This window comes from Ambystoma mexicanum, chromosome 5q, assembly GCF_040938575.1.
Source record: "Ambystoma mexicanum isolate Mex_15411 chromosome 5q, UKY_AmexF1_1, whole genome shotgun sequence".
NCBI lineage: Eukaryota > Metazoa > Chordata > Amphibia > Caudata > Ambystomatidae > Ambystoma > Ambystoma mexicanum.
In genome coordinates, this window is record NC_090933.1 from 884,296,151 (window position 1) to 884,313,697 (window position 17,547).

The 17,547-nt window shown below is 47.8% G+C and overlaps 1 protein-coding gene across 1 annotated transcript in view; it reads left to right on the forward strand.

Annotated features, from left to right (window-relative positions):
• The window catches only part of LOC138497739 (neural-cadherin-like), a 609,504-nt gene that overhangs the window by 459,519 nt on the left and 132,438 nt on the right, over nt 1-17,547 (forward strand). Inside the window, exons 22-23 of the mRNA XM_069621376.1 lie at nt 4,267-4,544; nt 4,761-4,975. Coding sequence (XP_069477477.1) covers nt 4,267-4,544; nt 4,761-4,975 — 493 coding nt within the window. The remainder of the gene's footprint in view (nt 1-4,266; nt 4,545-4,760; nt 4,976-17,547) is intronic.

The window sequence follows — 17,547 nt, forward strand, 5'->3', positions numbered from 1 at the left end:
GGGAAGTTGGTGGTGGTGACAGAAGCTATGGGGTTAGGGAAGTTGGTGGTGGTGACAGAAGGTATGGGGTTAGGGAAGTTGGTGGTGATTTATGGGAAAAGCCGAGTTGGAGATGAGAGTGGCAAAAGGGGCAGGAAGCTTCGCTGTCAGATGGAATTGGGGACAAGTACTAGAAGTGAGAGTGGCCTCTGCCATGGGAAGCTCAGCTGGAAGAGAGGAGATGCAGAAACTTGACTTGTAATGAGTTTACCCTTCACCCAATCAATGCTTCCTTGTGAATCCTCTTTGAGGGACGTCTTCCCTACGTTCAGGTAGGTAAGGATTCATACCTTGAAATTAAGTAGGAGTTTGAGGGCTGAGTCGGAAACACAGTTGGTGGTGGTAACAGAAGGTATGGGGTTAGGGAAGTTGGTGGTGGTAACAGAAGGTATGGGGTTAGGGAAGTTGGTGGTTGGCGACAGAAGGTATGGGGTTAGGGAAGTTGGTGGTGGTAACAGAAGGTATGGGGTTAGGGAAGTTGGTGGTGGTAACAGAAGGTATGGGGTTAGGGAAGTTGGTGGTTGGTGACAGAAGGTATGGGGTTAGGGAAGTTGGTGGTTGGCGACAGAATGTATGGGGTTAGGGGAGTTGGTGGTTGGCGACAGAAGGTATGGGGTTAGGGAAGTTGGTGGTGGTGGCAGAAGGTATGGGGTTAGGGAAGTTGGTGGTGGTGACAGAAGCTATGGGGTTAGGGAAGTTGGTGGTGGTGACAGAAGGTATGGGGTTAGGGAAGTTGGTGGTGATTTATGGGAAAAGCCGAGTTGGAGATGAGAGTGGCAAAAGGGGCAGGAAGCTTCGCTGTCAGATGGAATTGGGGACAAGTACTAGAAGTGAGAGTGGCCTCTGCCATGGGAAGCTCAGCTGGAAGAGAGGAGATGCAGAAACTTGACTTGTAATGAGTTTACCCTTCACCCAATCAATGCTTCCTTGTGAATCCTCTTTGAGGGACGTCTTCCCTACGTTCAGGTAGGTAAGGATTCATACCTTGAAATTAAGTAGGAGTTTGAGGGCTGAGTCGGAAACACAGCCCCAATTACAGGGCTACAATAATTAGAAATGTTGATGGTCAACCAATCACTGTATGGGCTGAACCATTTAACTTTGGGTGACTTCCTTCCATGCTTTCCTTCAGATGTACAGTCAGACATGAAATACATGTAACCGATCAGAAACATACTTCACCTGAATCTGACAACTGCAGCCCTCACTGTGCGAGGCAAGCAATCGCCATGCCCGTACCTGGCAACAACCATATCCCACATTAGGTTGCTGGACGCAGTTCCAGATCTATGCAAGGTTTCCGTATAGCAGGCAGTAGTCTGTAGCACACTATATTCCATACCACTGTGACCAACCAGTGGAGCCCACAGAGACAGCTGTACACAGAGACTCACACAGAGAACGGGGGACTTTAGGTGAACCCTGATCCTGATCGGTCTCGGGCCTCTCATGGGCACTTTGGGGATTGAAGTCCCTGACGATGCCTTTGATGAGGACTCATCAAGAAAATAGTAGGTTGCCCTTTTTGAAAAAAACAAGAAACACTGGTGCATCACAGCATAGGCACAGAGCTGGACTTTCAGTGTCACACTCATAGGACATGGTTTTCCAGAAGTAGGCCCTTCTCTCTCACACTGAAGGGCAGATGCTCACCCACACCTTCTTTCATGGGAGTGGTGGGAGGGAAATCAGCATTTAGTTTTGGGGTAGACCATACACGCATACGATACCTCTTGCATTGGTGTGGTGTCTTAAACCCCCAAGACCTCAGATATTTCTTCTTAAAAGTATAAGATACGATCAGAGTCCATTATTTGCGCCAATAAAACTATTTTTTAATGTCAAAGTACATTGTTGAAAAGAATAAATACAGTCAATTGCCGGATGTAACACATTCAATTTGACTTTGGAATCCACTTTCGCTTAGCCATAAATTTAACATCCTTCACCTTTCGTTAATCATTAATGTAACATCCCCAATATAACATCCTCAATATAACATCCTCAACACGTCTTTCCCCGCATTTCTTCATGCAGGAGGAATAATGCTAGTCTAAAAATGAAGAGAAAAATTGCAACATAGTATCGTTGTTTGTGGCACTACCAGAAGCAATTGCACTTAGTTACTTATTCCGTATTCGAGGCTTTCTGAATGATGTGATAAACTGATACTTACACTTTGTTGTGTTTGCTTACTCTTCTGGTGTGTGTTTTAGGCACCAGATGCAATTTTAGATATCAAGTAGAAATTCGAAATTATGTTGGATTCCAGATCCTTCGGGTTAATATGTCTGGAGAAGCCTAAAGGTAAAAGGGAGATGCATTTTTAGATTAAACTATTCAGTTACAAATGTTGTGGTATATAGAAGGCGCTTAATGCCTTAAAATGGACATAAGGCCCATATTATGTGAGGAATCTAGCACGTACCTTATTCTGGCTTGGATGGGTTTCCCCCATTAGATTCTTTAAACCTAGCAGCGATTCTGCCGTGGGTAAACCAATATGGCCGTTTATTCAGCATTTAGCATTGGGGTAGACCATATGTGCATACAACACCTCTTGCCTTGGTGTGGTGTCTTAAACCCTCCAAGAGCCTTGATATTTCTTCTTAAAAGGCCTTGCAAACGTCTTCCAATACATTAAGTTCCAGTAATTATTTGTGTTGTGTTTTTGGTCTAACCCTGCTAGCAATAATCAGCTGTGCCTCAATGCCCTATGCAGGACTGTGATGTTGCACACAGGGGCTTCCGAAATACCTTACTACATTAGGATAGGAAGCAATTTGCATGCAAAGGTCACAGTCTCTCAACAGTTCTTAAACCTTCTGACCATTGGATTACATCTGGAGATACTGCTGCATGAAACAGCGACCTACCGCAGGGGTCTGGCCCAAGAGTAATCTTCTAAAGTGGATGGCCAAAGGGACTCCTGGCTACTCGTGATGGAGGGGAGATCCCATACCCTTCAAGAGTTCACAAATAGGAAAATCCAGCCCTTGGTAAACACCCACCCCTAATGCCCCCTTTTCCTAATGCTTCCCCTATTGCTTCATCTGGTTTAAGGATGATGTTGCTTTTAATTAGGTACACACACACAAAGTGTGAATTTTTACTGATTTCAGGACTCACTTTTCTCAGGCCCTTCTCACTCTTGGCTAAGCACATCTGTAAATGATAAGACATTTTTCCCTCCTTTTGTCCCACTTTATTTTGAGAAACCTTGCCCATCCCTCCATGTTCAGAGGTCATTTGCAGTGTGGCCACTGTTCACCAGCGTTCGCACTGCAATCCTCAAGCTGAACATGCTTGTAAACATAACATGATTGTCGTTTTCTAATTCTGGACATTCATTGGTACTTGGCATCATAACAGCCTTTTTCATTTCCTCAAAAATATGATTGAAGAATTAAGACTTAAGAATTAAGACTTATTATTTCTCTAATTGGAACGGTTGCAAAGAATAATCAACTAATGTAATAATACATTTAGAAAGTCTGAGGAGCTTAAAGTAATCTTATAAAATGCTTTGAGACACTGAACAAGTGGTCATTTGGGTCCTGGTTGATAACTGGAGAGAAAAGGTTGATTTTGATCCCGGTTTGGCAGTATGAAGTTTCTATTCAATGGAATGGAATTGAAGCGCAAGTGGGGCTGTGGCAGGGCGTTCTTATTTTTTTGCCAGGGTGGACTAAAACTGAACTAAACTAACAACTAAAGAAGTCCCTACACTGACCTTGCTGGGATGGAAGAGGACTCGGTTCTGACCAATGTGGAACTTCAGAGTGTTGTAGAGGATTCTTTTTTGGTCAATTACTTTTTGACAGAGTGGAGTGATATACACTTCTTTCTTGGTTTGGTGCTTGGCCATGGTGGACTGAAGGGGAAATTATGCCCAATGAAGAACCGCATAGCGTTCTTTCTTTTTAACATGGTGGAGCTTTTGCTTTGTGACAAAGGTGTTGATCCAGGAGTTTCCTTTATGACTAGTTTGGAGCTGTAGGCTACACAGTATTACCACTGTACAAGGGTGTAAATGAGTGGAGAGTAAATTTTGAGTGTGTGCAGAGGTAGTATTCTGTACAGTGCCGGAATGAGCGCAGCATACACCAAGGTAGAAGGGTGCAAACAACAGTCCTGTGCGGCTACAAATGTAATGTTTTTTGTGGTCAGTCCTTTCTAATCTGCTCATGAAAGTTACCACATGTCCGTTTTATTTTTCCTCTGCAGCTAGACACTGCTTTGGGGGTGCACATTCTCCAAATCGGTGTGAGCGAGTGTGCAACTACAAACTGCAGTGATAGCACTGGGTGCGTCAACGTCAAGACTTACAAGCACATGCCTACTGTCGTAACCGCTGGGAGTGTCTCGCTGGCTTCCGTGACTGTGCTCAACAGAGCCGAATGCATCTGCTCCGCCCGGGAAAGTCAGCACCTCTCGTGCGCCTCCTATCCTGGGGGCCCGTGTCTCAATGGAGGAACTTGCGTTGACACTGGTCTGGGATACAAGTACGTAAGAAAGGGTTTTCTCATCGATTCCAGGTAACCTTGCTTGGCAGCTCACCATAGGATGGTCACCAATACCTTGCTATGTGTATGAGCGTTACCCAAAATTCACAGAGTGACTGCATGGGCCCTAATAAGACATGTCATGCCTACCACATCTGAAATTGGGTTTGCAAGAGACTCACAGCTGGTATCTAATGTCTATCTAACACTTTACAGATGCGAGTGCCCCACAGTTTTTCATGGTCCTGAATGCCAACAGACTCAACGCACATTCACTGGACACGGCTATGCCTGGTTCCCCACTATCGACCTTTGCTTTGAGAGCCGCATATCTGTGGAGTTTGTCACAGAAGTGGCGGATGGCCTTCTACTCTATATCGGGCCAATGGCACCGCTGCAACATGGGGATGCTGAAGACTTGCTTCTTCTAGGTCAGTACTCCAGCTGTCTGTTTAATTGTTTTTTGTTCGCTGGGGAAGGGATAGCTACACGAAGAAGAAAGGCATGCTGGAACATTTCTTGACATTTATCCTCCCAATGATATTCCTGCAGATACACACCAAAATGCCTGTTGGCCATAATGACCATTAATGGCAGAGCACTCTCATCGTTGACCTCACAATTCTCTGAGTGGGTGTACTTATTGGCATTGCCCTGCTCCATCTCCGCCTCCGCCATGTTTCCCGTAGGTCTTCCCCCAAACCACTGCCTAGATCCCCTCCCACTTTTTTGCTCAACACCACCTTTTATGCAGACATTACCCTATGCTTCAGGTGCATTGCCACTGCTTCCCCGGATGACACCTAGAACCTCCTTTGTTCTCTCACCTTTACCCATCTTCAGCAGACCAATATGCAGGACTGCCCGCCAGCCACCTTCCATGAATTTTCTCTGAAATGTTTCAGACCCAAATAATAGAAAATTCGGATTATCGACTATCCAGCGTCTCCCTACCTATCTCAGTATGCTCACCAGACAGTCGTAGGATGCCACAAAATCAGATAGTATGCACCTTTTCTGATCTCTGGCCCAAGCCCCGTCAATTGCCCACCTGCACTGCCTCCCTGGCAACCCCTGCACTTGGGGACCGTTTTCTGTATCCCTTCAGTCCCCCTACCAGCACTTATGTCTGCACTTCCTTGCACTTGTCACTAGCTGGCTGTTTTATTTGTCTTATTTATCTTATTTATTCCGCTTTCCCATTTATTGCACTTTCCCCTCTCCCTTCCCCCCGTGCACTTCTCCTTTCCCCCCCTTCCCATGCACTTGCACGATCTGAATGACACCAGGCCTAGTAGGATCATTGTCTGTCTTCCCTCTGTTCCCCCCCCTTTGCCATATCGCGCCTTGAAACACGTGTGTGTAGGCGCGTTATAAACGCCATATCATATCATATCACAATCAGTACTAAAAGTTAAAAACACAGATCTGATTCTGTAAAAAAATCTCTTGTACCTGGAGGGCTGGTTTTCGATTGAAAGGGATAAATTATACTAACCCAGTTTCTCTACATTTTTCAACATATGACATGCGTAGTTAAGAAAAGCTGGATACAAGTATTTGATGGCATGTTAACACAGCTTGTATGAGCTGGAAAGACCCCAGAGTTAGATTCCTGAGGTTAACGTCACAGACACCGGAAGGAGGACTAACCTTGCCTTCCTTCGACTGGTTAGCGCTGGCCTTCCGCCCCAACGTAAGGCCTGTTAGCCTGTGAAAAGGAATCCACCTTTTAATCGAGAGAGTGGGGGGGAGTGAGAGAAAGAGAGCGAGAGAGAAATATTTAAGAGAGAGAGCGAGAGAGAGAAAGAGAAAGAACGAGGGAGAAAGTTAGAGATGCTATGTACCTCTCAAATCTACTGATGAACCTTTCTGAACTATATGGTTGTGTTGCTTTAAATGCTTCTGTGAGGGTTGCTGTGCATTGAAGAACGTTTTGAAAACGATATACAAGTGTAAACTATAATAAATAGCGCTATTTAGACATTTCTTACCCAGGTCTTCAAATCAAATCATGACTTGGTTCCGCCCTATTCCAGACAGGTCATCCAACAGCCCCATGCACCGCATGTACTACAGCCAACAGCCCCATGCCCCGCATGTACTACAGCCAACAGCCCCATGCCCCGCATGTACTACAGCCAACAGCCCATGCACCGCATGTACTACAGCCAACAGCCTCATACACCGTATGTACTACAGCCAACAGCCATATGCCCCGCATGTAACTGTTCTATCAACTGTACTGGGCCGCTATCTTGTAACCCTCAAGCAAGCCTTCATATGTAATCTTCTCAGCGCCTTTATGCCCACGGGTTGCAGCGCGCTCTACAAATACTAAAATAAAATAAAATATATGTACTACAGCCAACAGCCCATGCACCGCATGTACTACAGCCAACAGCCTCATACACTGTATGTACTACAGCCAACAGCCATATGCCCCGCATGTACTACAGCCAACAGCCCATGCACCGCATGTACTACAGCCAACAGCCTCATACACCGTATGTACTACAGCCAACAGCCATATGCCCCGCATGTACTACAGCCAACAGCCCATGCACCGCATGTACTACAGCCAACAGCCTCATACACCGTATGTACTACAGCCAACAGCCATATGCCCCGCATGTACTACAGCCAACAGCCCCATGCACCGCATGTACTACAGCCAACAGCCTCATACACCGTATGTACTACAGCCAACAGCCAAATGCCCCGCATGTACTACAACCAACAGCCCCATGCCCCGCATGTACTACAGCCAACAGCCCATGCACCGCATGTACTACAGCCAACAGCCTCATACACCGAATGTACTACAGCCAACAGCCATATGCCCCGCATGTACTACAGCCATCAGCCACATGCACTGCATGTACTACAGCCAACAGCCCCATGCACCGCATGTACTACAGCCAACAGCCCCATGCCCCGCATGTACTACAGCAAACAGCCATATGCCCCGCATGTAACTGTTCTATCAACTGTACTGGGCCGCTATCTTGTAACCCTCAAGCAAGCCTGCATATGTATTCTTCTCAGCACCTCTATGCCCACGGGTTGCAGCGCGCTCTACAAATACTAAAATAAAATAAAATATATGTACTACAGCCAACAGCCCATGCACCGCATGTACTACAGCCAACAGCCTCATACACCGTATGTACTACAGCCAACAGCCCTATGCCCTGCATGTACTACAGCTACCAGCCACATGCACCTCATGTACTACAGCCAACAGCCCCATGCACCGCGTGTACTGCAGCCAACAGCCTCATACACTGTATGTACTACAGCCAACAGCCAAATGCCCCGCATGTACTACAGCCACCAGCCACGTGCACCGCATGTACTACAGCCAACAGCCCCATGCACTGCATGTACTACAGCCAACAGCCTCATACACCGTATGTACTACAGCCAACAGCCATATGCCCCGCATGTACTACAGCCACCAGCCAAATGCACCGCATGTACTACAGCCAACAGCCCCATGCACCGCATTTACTACAGCCAACAGCCCCATGCACCTCATGTACTACAGCCAACCGCCTCATACACTGTATGTACTACAGCCAACAGCCATATGCCCCGCATGTACTACAGCCATCAGCCACATGCACCACATGTACTACAGCCAACAGCCCCATGCACCGCATGTACTACAGCCAACAGCCCCATGCCCCGCATGTACTACAGCAAACAGCCATATGCCCCGCATGTAACTGTTCTATCAACTGTACTGGGCCGCTATCTTGTAACCCTCAAGCAAGCCTTCATATGTAATCTTCTCAGCGCCTTTATGCCCACGGGTTGCAGCGCGCTATACAAATACTAAAATAAAATAAAATATATGTAATACAGCCAACAGCCCATGCACCACATGTACTACAGCCAACAGCCTCATACACCGTATGTACTACAGCCAACAGCCATATGCCCCGCATGTACTACAGCCACCAGCCACATGCACCGCATGTACTACAGCCAACAGCCCCATGCACCGCATGTACTACAGCCAACAGCCTCATACACCGTATGTACTACAGCCAACAGCCATATGCCCCGCATGTACTACAGCCAACAGCCCCATGCCCCGCATGTACTACAGCCAACAGCCCATGCACCGCATGTACTACAGGCAACAGCCTCATACACCGTATGTACTACAGCCAACAGCCATATGCCCCGCATGTACTAAAGCCATCAGCCACATGCACTGCATGTACTACAGCCAACAGCCCCATGCACCGCATGTACTACAGCCAATAGCCTCATGCCCCGCATGTACTACAGCAAACAGCCATATGCCCCGCATGTAACTGTTCTATCAACTGTACTGGGCCGCTATCTTGTAACCCTCAAGCAAGCCTGCATATGTATTCTTCTCAGCACCTCTATGCCCACGGGTTGCAGCGCGCTCTACAAATACTAAAATAAAATAAAATATATGTAGTACAGCCAACAGCCCATGCACCGCATGTACTACAGCCAACAGCCTCATACACCGTATGTACTACAGCCAACAGCCCTATGCCCCGCATGTACTACAGCTACCAGCCACATGCACCGCATGTACTACAGCCAACAGCCCCATGCACCGCATGTACTGCAGCCAACAGCCTCATACACCGTATGTACTACAGCCAACAGCCATATGCCCCGCATGTACTACAGCCACCAGCCACGTGCACCGCATGTACTACAGCCAACAGCCCCATGCACCGCATGTACTACAGCCAACAGCCTCATACACCGTATGTACTACAGCCAACAGCCATATGCCCCGCATGTACTACAGCCACCAGCCAAATGCACCGCATGTACTACAGCCAACAGCCCCATGCACCGCATTTACTACAGCCAACAGCCCCATGCACCTCATGTACTACAGCCACCAGCCCCATGCACTGCATGTACTACAACCAACAGCCCCATGCACCGCATGTACTACAGCCAACAGCCTCATACACCGCATGTACTACAGCCAACAGCCTCATACACCGTATGTACAACAGCCAACAGCTGCATGCACTGGAATCTGACGTGAGGTCAAAAACCCTCTCAAATGTCCCTGCCTTAACCGCAATCTACTCAAGGCTCGGGAAGATGACCTGTAATACTGGACATATAGGTTGTGTATGGGAATGTGATGTACATGGGAGAGGTTCAAGTCACTGAGTAGTTTGATATAGAGGAGGCCAAAGGCAGAGTTCCGTTATAAGGTCACAGAACGGCGAGGTGACATGCAGTATCCTTCTTATGTCCATAGGGAGTATTTTAATCTTCATTATACATGGCCACAGTGTCACCCCTTCCAAATCTTGGTCTCGTGTTTATTCTTCTGTGAAAGATCTTTCAGTTGTTGATATATTTATAATGATGTCCAGCTTGTAATGTGTTGAGAAAATATTTTACGCAGTTTAATACAATGCATTTAAAAGAGGTTTGGTGGTTTTAAATACGTGATAATAACATGATGATCCATCCATGCTCTCTTGTGTTAAACATCAGCAGTGCACACAATAAGCACTACCATAAAATGGTCCTTACCAATGAAGGACTGTAAGGTTATTTTAGAAAACACAGAATCACAGAATCTGAAAAACTGGTCACAGCCGAAAAGTGACTTTGCACTGCCGACACAAACCCGATTCATGGTATTTTTACAGTGCAAAGTCAGTGAAAAGCGACTTTGCACAGCAAAAATACACTTTGCACTGTTCCATGAATCGGGGTTTGTGTCAGCAGTGCAAAGTCACTTTGAACCGTGCAAACCATTCCATGAATTGGGCCCATAGTGTGTATTCAGGTAAAAACTCTGTGGAAGGAGCTTATCGATTGGCTTGCAACGGTTGCACATGTACAAGTATATGTGTCTTTTATGGCCATTTGTGCACTTGTGGACCGATTTGGCTGGGTCGAAAGCACTGCATTGAGGGAGAGGGGGCAAGATGGTGTTCGCTGCCTGCTCTCAGGAGTGTGTAACATCATCACGTTCTCATGTGCCAGTATATTCCAGGAGTGCGGGGCGGGGGAATGGGACTCAGCAGAGCTGGGAGCTTGTATTTCAGACAGTTATTCTTTCATAGCGCTTGTCAGCTGAACAATCTGACATGCTCTACCATTGAAACTACACATACGATAAATACATACAGGTCACATACATGATATATATGATATATATATATAGATATAATGCATAACCTACCTTGCACATATGGTCACTTTACTAGGCATCATGTATATATTTCGGTTGTATACGAATTGTTCGTTTTACAACTGTTCGAATTACAATTGACCTTTTCACAATTGACCGAATTGTGAAGGTCAATTGTAACATATATGTGGGTGGAAACCCCCCACAACGCCCCACCCAACGCCAAACCCCCCCAAAACCCCTATATATATATACATTACCAAACCGATATATATATTTCTGAGGCTTGTGGAATCTGCTTAGATCACATGCTGTGCATAGGCCGACATCTAGTGGAAGCTGCGGAGTATTACAGTTTGTTTTTCGAAACTCGAAAATGGGCGTCGACACAGGCGTGCCAGTAATACTATCCCTAGTGTGACGTCCACTGTACCCAAGATCCCTCACGCGTCTGGGATCCTCAGATTGTTTTTTTCCGCCATACAGGTCAGAAGCATCTTGCGGAGTCCCCTGGCCTTAGCCATACTTTTACTAATTATAGAAGTTTAAAATTATTTGTTGACATCCTTCCCCACCCCAACGTCGACCCTCGACACTCGACGACGGCTGGAGAAGACATCGACCGTCGGCTACTGCACGACGGATCTGGGCCTAGGAAGGCCGCTGGCCTCGGCCCGGGCCTAGTAGGCCGCTGGCCTCGGCCCTGCAAGTAGGGAGAGTGGGGGGTGGTACATACTCTTCACTCTTGGTATATAGGTACACCTTATATATTTCCTACACTTACCAGCCCGCTGCCTCAAGGTGCGTATGGAGGGTACCCCTTTCCAATTCTGCCCCAAGTGCAACCGCAAATACCCTTGGGTCGACAGGCACGCCACGTGCAATCTCTGCTTGCCGAGGGACCACCCCGAAGCGAACTGCAGAGCGTGTAGTAGGTTTAAGCCTAAGACACTTAAGGACCGTTCGACAAAGCATTGGGCCCACCACGCCAGGCAGGCGGCCATGGCAGCGGAGGGCGCCTTCAGCGATGGCAGCGACGCCGTACTTTCGGACGGCGAGGGCATTACGGCGTCGAAAGACTGCTGAGCGCAGGTCACCGACCTCGGAAGGTTGTCCGGCAGGGCGGCTATGGGGAAGACCCCCGGCGACGCAAGCGCTACACACCCTACACACACTAAGCACACTAAGTCCAACCGAACCTCGACGACGTCGACTTCTCGGAAAGAGGCACAGATAGAACGGTCCGACTCGGTGTCCTCTGGGCGCTCTCGATCGAGATCGCCTCATGACGCAAGGCAATCATCCACTCTTGCCAAGAGTGCCTCGCTCCCTAGATTAACGGAAGTTCGATCGTCGGAAGACGAAGACGACTTCCACCCCCAGGCCGCGCTCCAGGAGACCGAGGCCGCAGTTAACACCAGCGAGGCCCCACGCTCGAAACAAGATACCTCTCCAGACCCTCGACGCCAGGCGTCGAAAGCCTCTGGGGCCTCCAAGGGGCAGGGAAAACATTTTTCCACGCACGGGGAGGGGGGGAAACAGCGGAAAGCACAGCCTTCCACTCCTGTAAGACCATCCTTCCTCCCTAAGCAGTCAGACAAACATAAATCTACTGGGACATCATCATCCAGCAAGGGTACCCTTGATAAGTCCTCTAAGTTGCCTACTAAAGTCATACCCTGTTCCAAAGAATGGTCCAGTGAAGACATAGACAGGATCATGTCAAGGATGTCTTCCTTAGCTGATCTTTATGACAAAAACCCAGAACATTTCCTTTCGTATGACCCTCAAGGGGCCACACCCTCAGGCTCCTCTGATCCTATCCCCCTAAGTAAAAAGGCCCAGTTCGAAAGACCTGAACCCTTCGAGGTGCAGCCTTACTCTACTCCATACTCTACTCCACACCCCAGTTACCAAGGACAGCCTTTCCCTGAAGGGGACCAGGAGTTTACAATTATGGAGGAACAAACCGGGACTGAATACTATGCGGATGATGAGGACCTGGAGGAGGTAGAAGATGAACAGGAAATTTACAGAGTAGATTCCCCGGTAGAGAGCGAAGCCCCAGTTACCGACTCGCCAGTTGATAACCAGCCCCTCCTTAATGAAGTTCTCGCTCGTGCAGCAGAACATTTTCACATCGACACCCACGGTGTACAGGAGGAAAGGGACTTCGCAGAAGAGTTGGTGGGAGAGAGGAGGCCGGTCGCTCAGACCATCCCTATCCTTAAATCCATCCAACGTAGAATAGATCCATCCCTGGTGAATCCTAACCTCACCAGAGCCGTCAACCCCAGAGTCGAAAAACTTTTTCGGGCAGCCCAGTCTGACCCTCTTTATATAAGAGGACATCTTAAACCAGACTCCCTAGTGGTTACCAACACTCGGAAGAGGGCTGGGACACCCTTATCGTCGTCAGAAGCTCCTCCCGACAAGGAGAGCAAAAGACTGTACGGGTTTGGCAGGAAGGTAGCCTCAACGTCCGCCTACCAAGCAAGGATTGCAAACTCCACCACCCTGTTGGCAAGTTACAACTGCCATCAATGGGAAGAGGTCGCGGCGCTCATAGCCTCTGCTCCTGAACCGTTAAAGGGCCAGTTGGCTCGGATCTCGGCAGAAGGGAGAGCCGTGTCTGGTTGCATATTAAAAGCAACTTTCGACGCCGCGGACAACGCAGGAAGATTGATAGCAGAAGGTACTGTTATCAAAAGACATGCGTGGTTACGGCAGTCGGGGTTCAAAACAGAAACCCAGGCTTCATTAATAGACAAGCCGGTGGAACCCGATCTATTGTTTGGGAAAGCGGTCGAAGACGCACTTAAAAATGCCAAGGACGAGTACGAGACTCTCAAATCCCTTGGCCAGCTTACCAACAAACCCCCTAACCAGAGGGGGAACAGTAATTTTCGTCGCCCACGCGGCCAAAATTCACAAAGAGGCAACTATGCCCAAGGACAGGGTACACAATGGAACAACAACCAGCAGTCTACCCAAAGTTACGGCAGGGGTAACAAGAGAGGTCGTGGAAGAGGCAGAGGCAGCCCCAACAAGGGAGGTGGCACGCCTCCACCAAAGCAGTGACGCTCAGTTCAGGGTCCCTTCTCACGCAACCCCAGTAGGGGGACGCATTTCCAACTTCACCCAGGCTTGGGAAGGGATCACCTCAGACAGATGGGTGCTGTCAACAGTGTCCACAGGATATTGTATAGAATTACTGCAGCGTCCCCGGAACCACCCTCCACGACAAAGAATACACTCCTTAGAACATCAGAAGATCCTTCTCGAGGAGATCGCCATTCTGCTAGAAAAGGACGCGATAGAACTCGTCCCAGGACACCAGGTAAACAAGGGTATCTATTCAACTTACTTCCTTGTGCCAAAGAAAGATTTGACAATGCGTCCAGTATTGGACTTACGGCCTGCCAACAAGTATGTCAAGCCCCAAAAATTCCGTATGACCACGCTACAAGAGGTAATCCCCCTCCTAAAAAAGGGGGATTACATGGCAACCTTGGATATGAAAGATGCTTATTTTCATATTTCCATGCTCCCAGCTCACAGAAAATACTTGCGCTTCAAAGTGGACAGTCGCCACTACCAATTCAAGGTACTGCCCTTCGGGATAGCTTCAGCACCAAGGGTATTCACCAAGGTACTGGCGGTGGCAGCTGCACACCTACGCAGGGAGGCAATCCCAGTGTACCCTTATCTGGACGACTGGCTCATAACGGGGGAAACCCCAGGAATTTGCAGGTCAAACATTCAGAGGACTATCGACCTCCTCCACGAATTAGGCTTCTCTATCAATGAGAAGAAGTCAAGTCTGGTGCCAAGCACCTCAAAACAATTCCTAGGAGCAACCCTAGATACTCAAAAAGGGTTGACCTTCCCTTCGGAAGAGAGAATTCGGAATATACTACTGCAAATTCCACATTATCAGTCAGGTCAACAAATAACGGTACGCAAAGCAATGCGGTTACTGGGCATGATGGCGTCATGCATTTACCTGGTCCCCCACGCGCGTCTGCGCATGCGTCCCATGCAAGAATGGTTGGCGAAACAGTGGTCTCAGGCAAGTGGTCAGTGGGACGATCTAGTGGTCGTTTCGCCAACACTCGTACAGAGCTTACACTGGTGGACAAGAGAGAATCTTGCAAGGGGAAAACCCTTTTACGATCCCGAAGTACAGGCAGTGGTGACTACAGATGCATGCCTGACTGGGTGGGGAGCTCACCATCTCCACCACACAGCTCAGGGTCTCTGGTCTCACTCAGTAGCCAAGAACCACATCAACCTGCTAGAGCTTCTGGCAGTATTCCGAGCGCTTCAAGCGTTCGAGCCCCATCTGCTAAACTTGTCGGTGCAGATCCGGACGGACAGCACGACAGCCATGTTCTATCTGAACAAACAAGGAGGGACTCGTTCGCCAAATCTGTCCAAGCTTGCCCAGAAAATCTGGATATGGGCACTCAGACGGAACATCTTCCTGTCATCACAACATGTTCCAGGGGAGCTCAATTCCCTAGCGGATGCCCTAAGCAGAGACTCCCTCCCAGAAGAACACGAATGGGTCCTTCACAGAGATATCGTAGAAGATCTCTTCTCTCAGTGGGGTTTCCCCACTATAGACCTATTCGCCACAAGCGAAAACAAACAATGCCGAGGATTTGCATCCAGGTTCCCCCAGCCAGACTCCCAAGGGAACGCCCTGTGGATGAACTGGTCAGGGATGTTTGCGTACGCTTTTCCACCAACTCCTCTCATCAGGAAAGTGGTGTACAAGATGAACAAGGAATCGATGACGCTCATCCTAGTTGCTCCCATGTGGGCGAGACAACCATGGTTTCCACACCTACGCAGGATGGCGGTGTGCGAGCCCATCAAACTCCCAGCCTGGTACAACCTACTGTCCCAGCAACAAGGTCAAACAGTGCACCAGGACCCCAACTCAATGAACCTGGCAGCATGGCTCCTGAGGTCATAGAGTTTGGGCATCTCAATTTACCACAGAGGTGTATGGACATCCTAAAAGAATCCAGGAAACCAAACACAAGGCACTGTTACTTTGACAAGTGGAAGAGATTCGTTATTTGGTGCCAGAATAAACAAATCAACCCAGTTGATTGCACTCCTTCCAACATTGTAACATACATGCTCCACCTGCTAGACGCAGGTTTGGTTTTTAACTCTCTGAAAGTACACCTGGCAGCCCTCTCGGCTTACACCACATCCCATAACAAGGTATCGTGGTGGAAAGTACCAGTAGTTAAAGCCTTCATGGAAGGAGTAAAGAGACTTCACCCTCCTATTTCGAACCCACCGCCAGGATGGGACCTCAATGTGGTGCTAGCTAAGCTCATGGGCCCCCCTTTCGAACCCATGCATAAAAGTAGTCTCAAACACCTGACTTATAAAACGGCCTTCTTAGTAGCCATTACCTCTATAAGAAGGGTCAGTGAAATTCAGGCTCTGTCAGTGCAAGATCCTTTCTTTACTATCCACAAAGACAAACTGGTTTTACGCACACACCCTAGGTTTTCACCTAAATTTATATCTAAATTCCATGTAAACCAGTCCATCGAGCTTCCGGCTTTCTTCCAGAACCCGCAAAGCTCAGCTGAGGTGAAACTACACACCCTTGATGTGCGTAGGGCGGTCCTCTACTATGTAAATAAAACCAGACCGCTAAGGAAAACAGATCAACTGTTTGTCTCCGTAGCTACAGGCAGAGAGTGGGATCGGGTCTCTAAAGGCGCGATCTCGAAGTGGATTATCAACTGTATACAGCTGTGTTACTCTCTTTCTGAAAAAACTCTGCCTTTTACGCCAAGGGCCCATTCTACTAGAGGCATTGGGGCCACTCTGGCTTTCATTGCAAATGTTCCCCTCGACACCATTTGCAAAGCAGCTACTTGGAGCTCTATTCACACTTTTACTCAGCATTACTGCATTGACACTCATTCCAAGACAGATACACAAGTGGGACAAGCGGTTCTGAGACACCTGTTTGCTCATGACCCTTCTCACATCCCACCTCCTTCTTCGGGTACTGCTCGCTAATCTATGCACAGCATGTGATCTAAGCAGATTCCACAAGCCTCATAAGGGATACATTACTCACCGTAATCGTATTTCTGATGCTTGTATCTGCTTAGATTCACATGCGACCCACCCTTCCTCCCCTCCGAGAGAAGGCGCATGATTGCTTGTAGTCTTACCTTTCTGTCTATCTGCTTGGATTATCTGTACTCACGCTACTCCTCATGCTTCCTCATGTCAGAAAAAATACAATCTGAGGATCCCAGACGCGTGAGGGATCTTGGGTACAGTGGACGTCACACTAGGGATAGTATTACTGGCACGCCTGTGTCGACGCCCATTTTCGAGTTTCGAAAAACAAACTGTAATACTCCGCAGCTTCCACTAGATGTCGGCCTATGCACAGCATGTGAATCTAAGCAGATACAAGCATCAGAAATACGATTACGGTGAGTAATGTATCATATATATATATATATATATATATATATATATATATATATATATATATATATATATATATACGGTCAATTGTGAAAATGTCAATTGTGACCCTTTAAATTCGGTCAATTGTTCATTCAAACAATTGTAAACGAACAATTTGGGTAATACCTATATTTCAAGTGTTAAATAGAAGTTGTTTAGGTTTGCATATATGGGCCACCAATGTTTATATGTGAACTCAAACTCAGCATTTCTGCTGCAGACAAAATGTATCAGGCCTTTGGAGTTCCCATACTTTGCCTCAGAACTGCAGAGTTCTCTAAATAGAGGGTGACATGACAATATGGCGAAGGT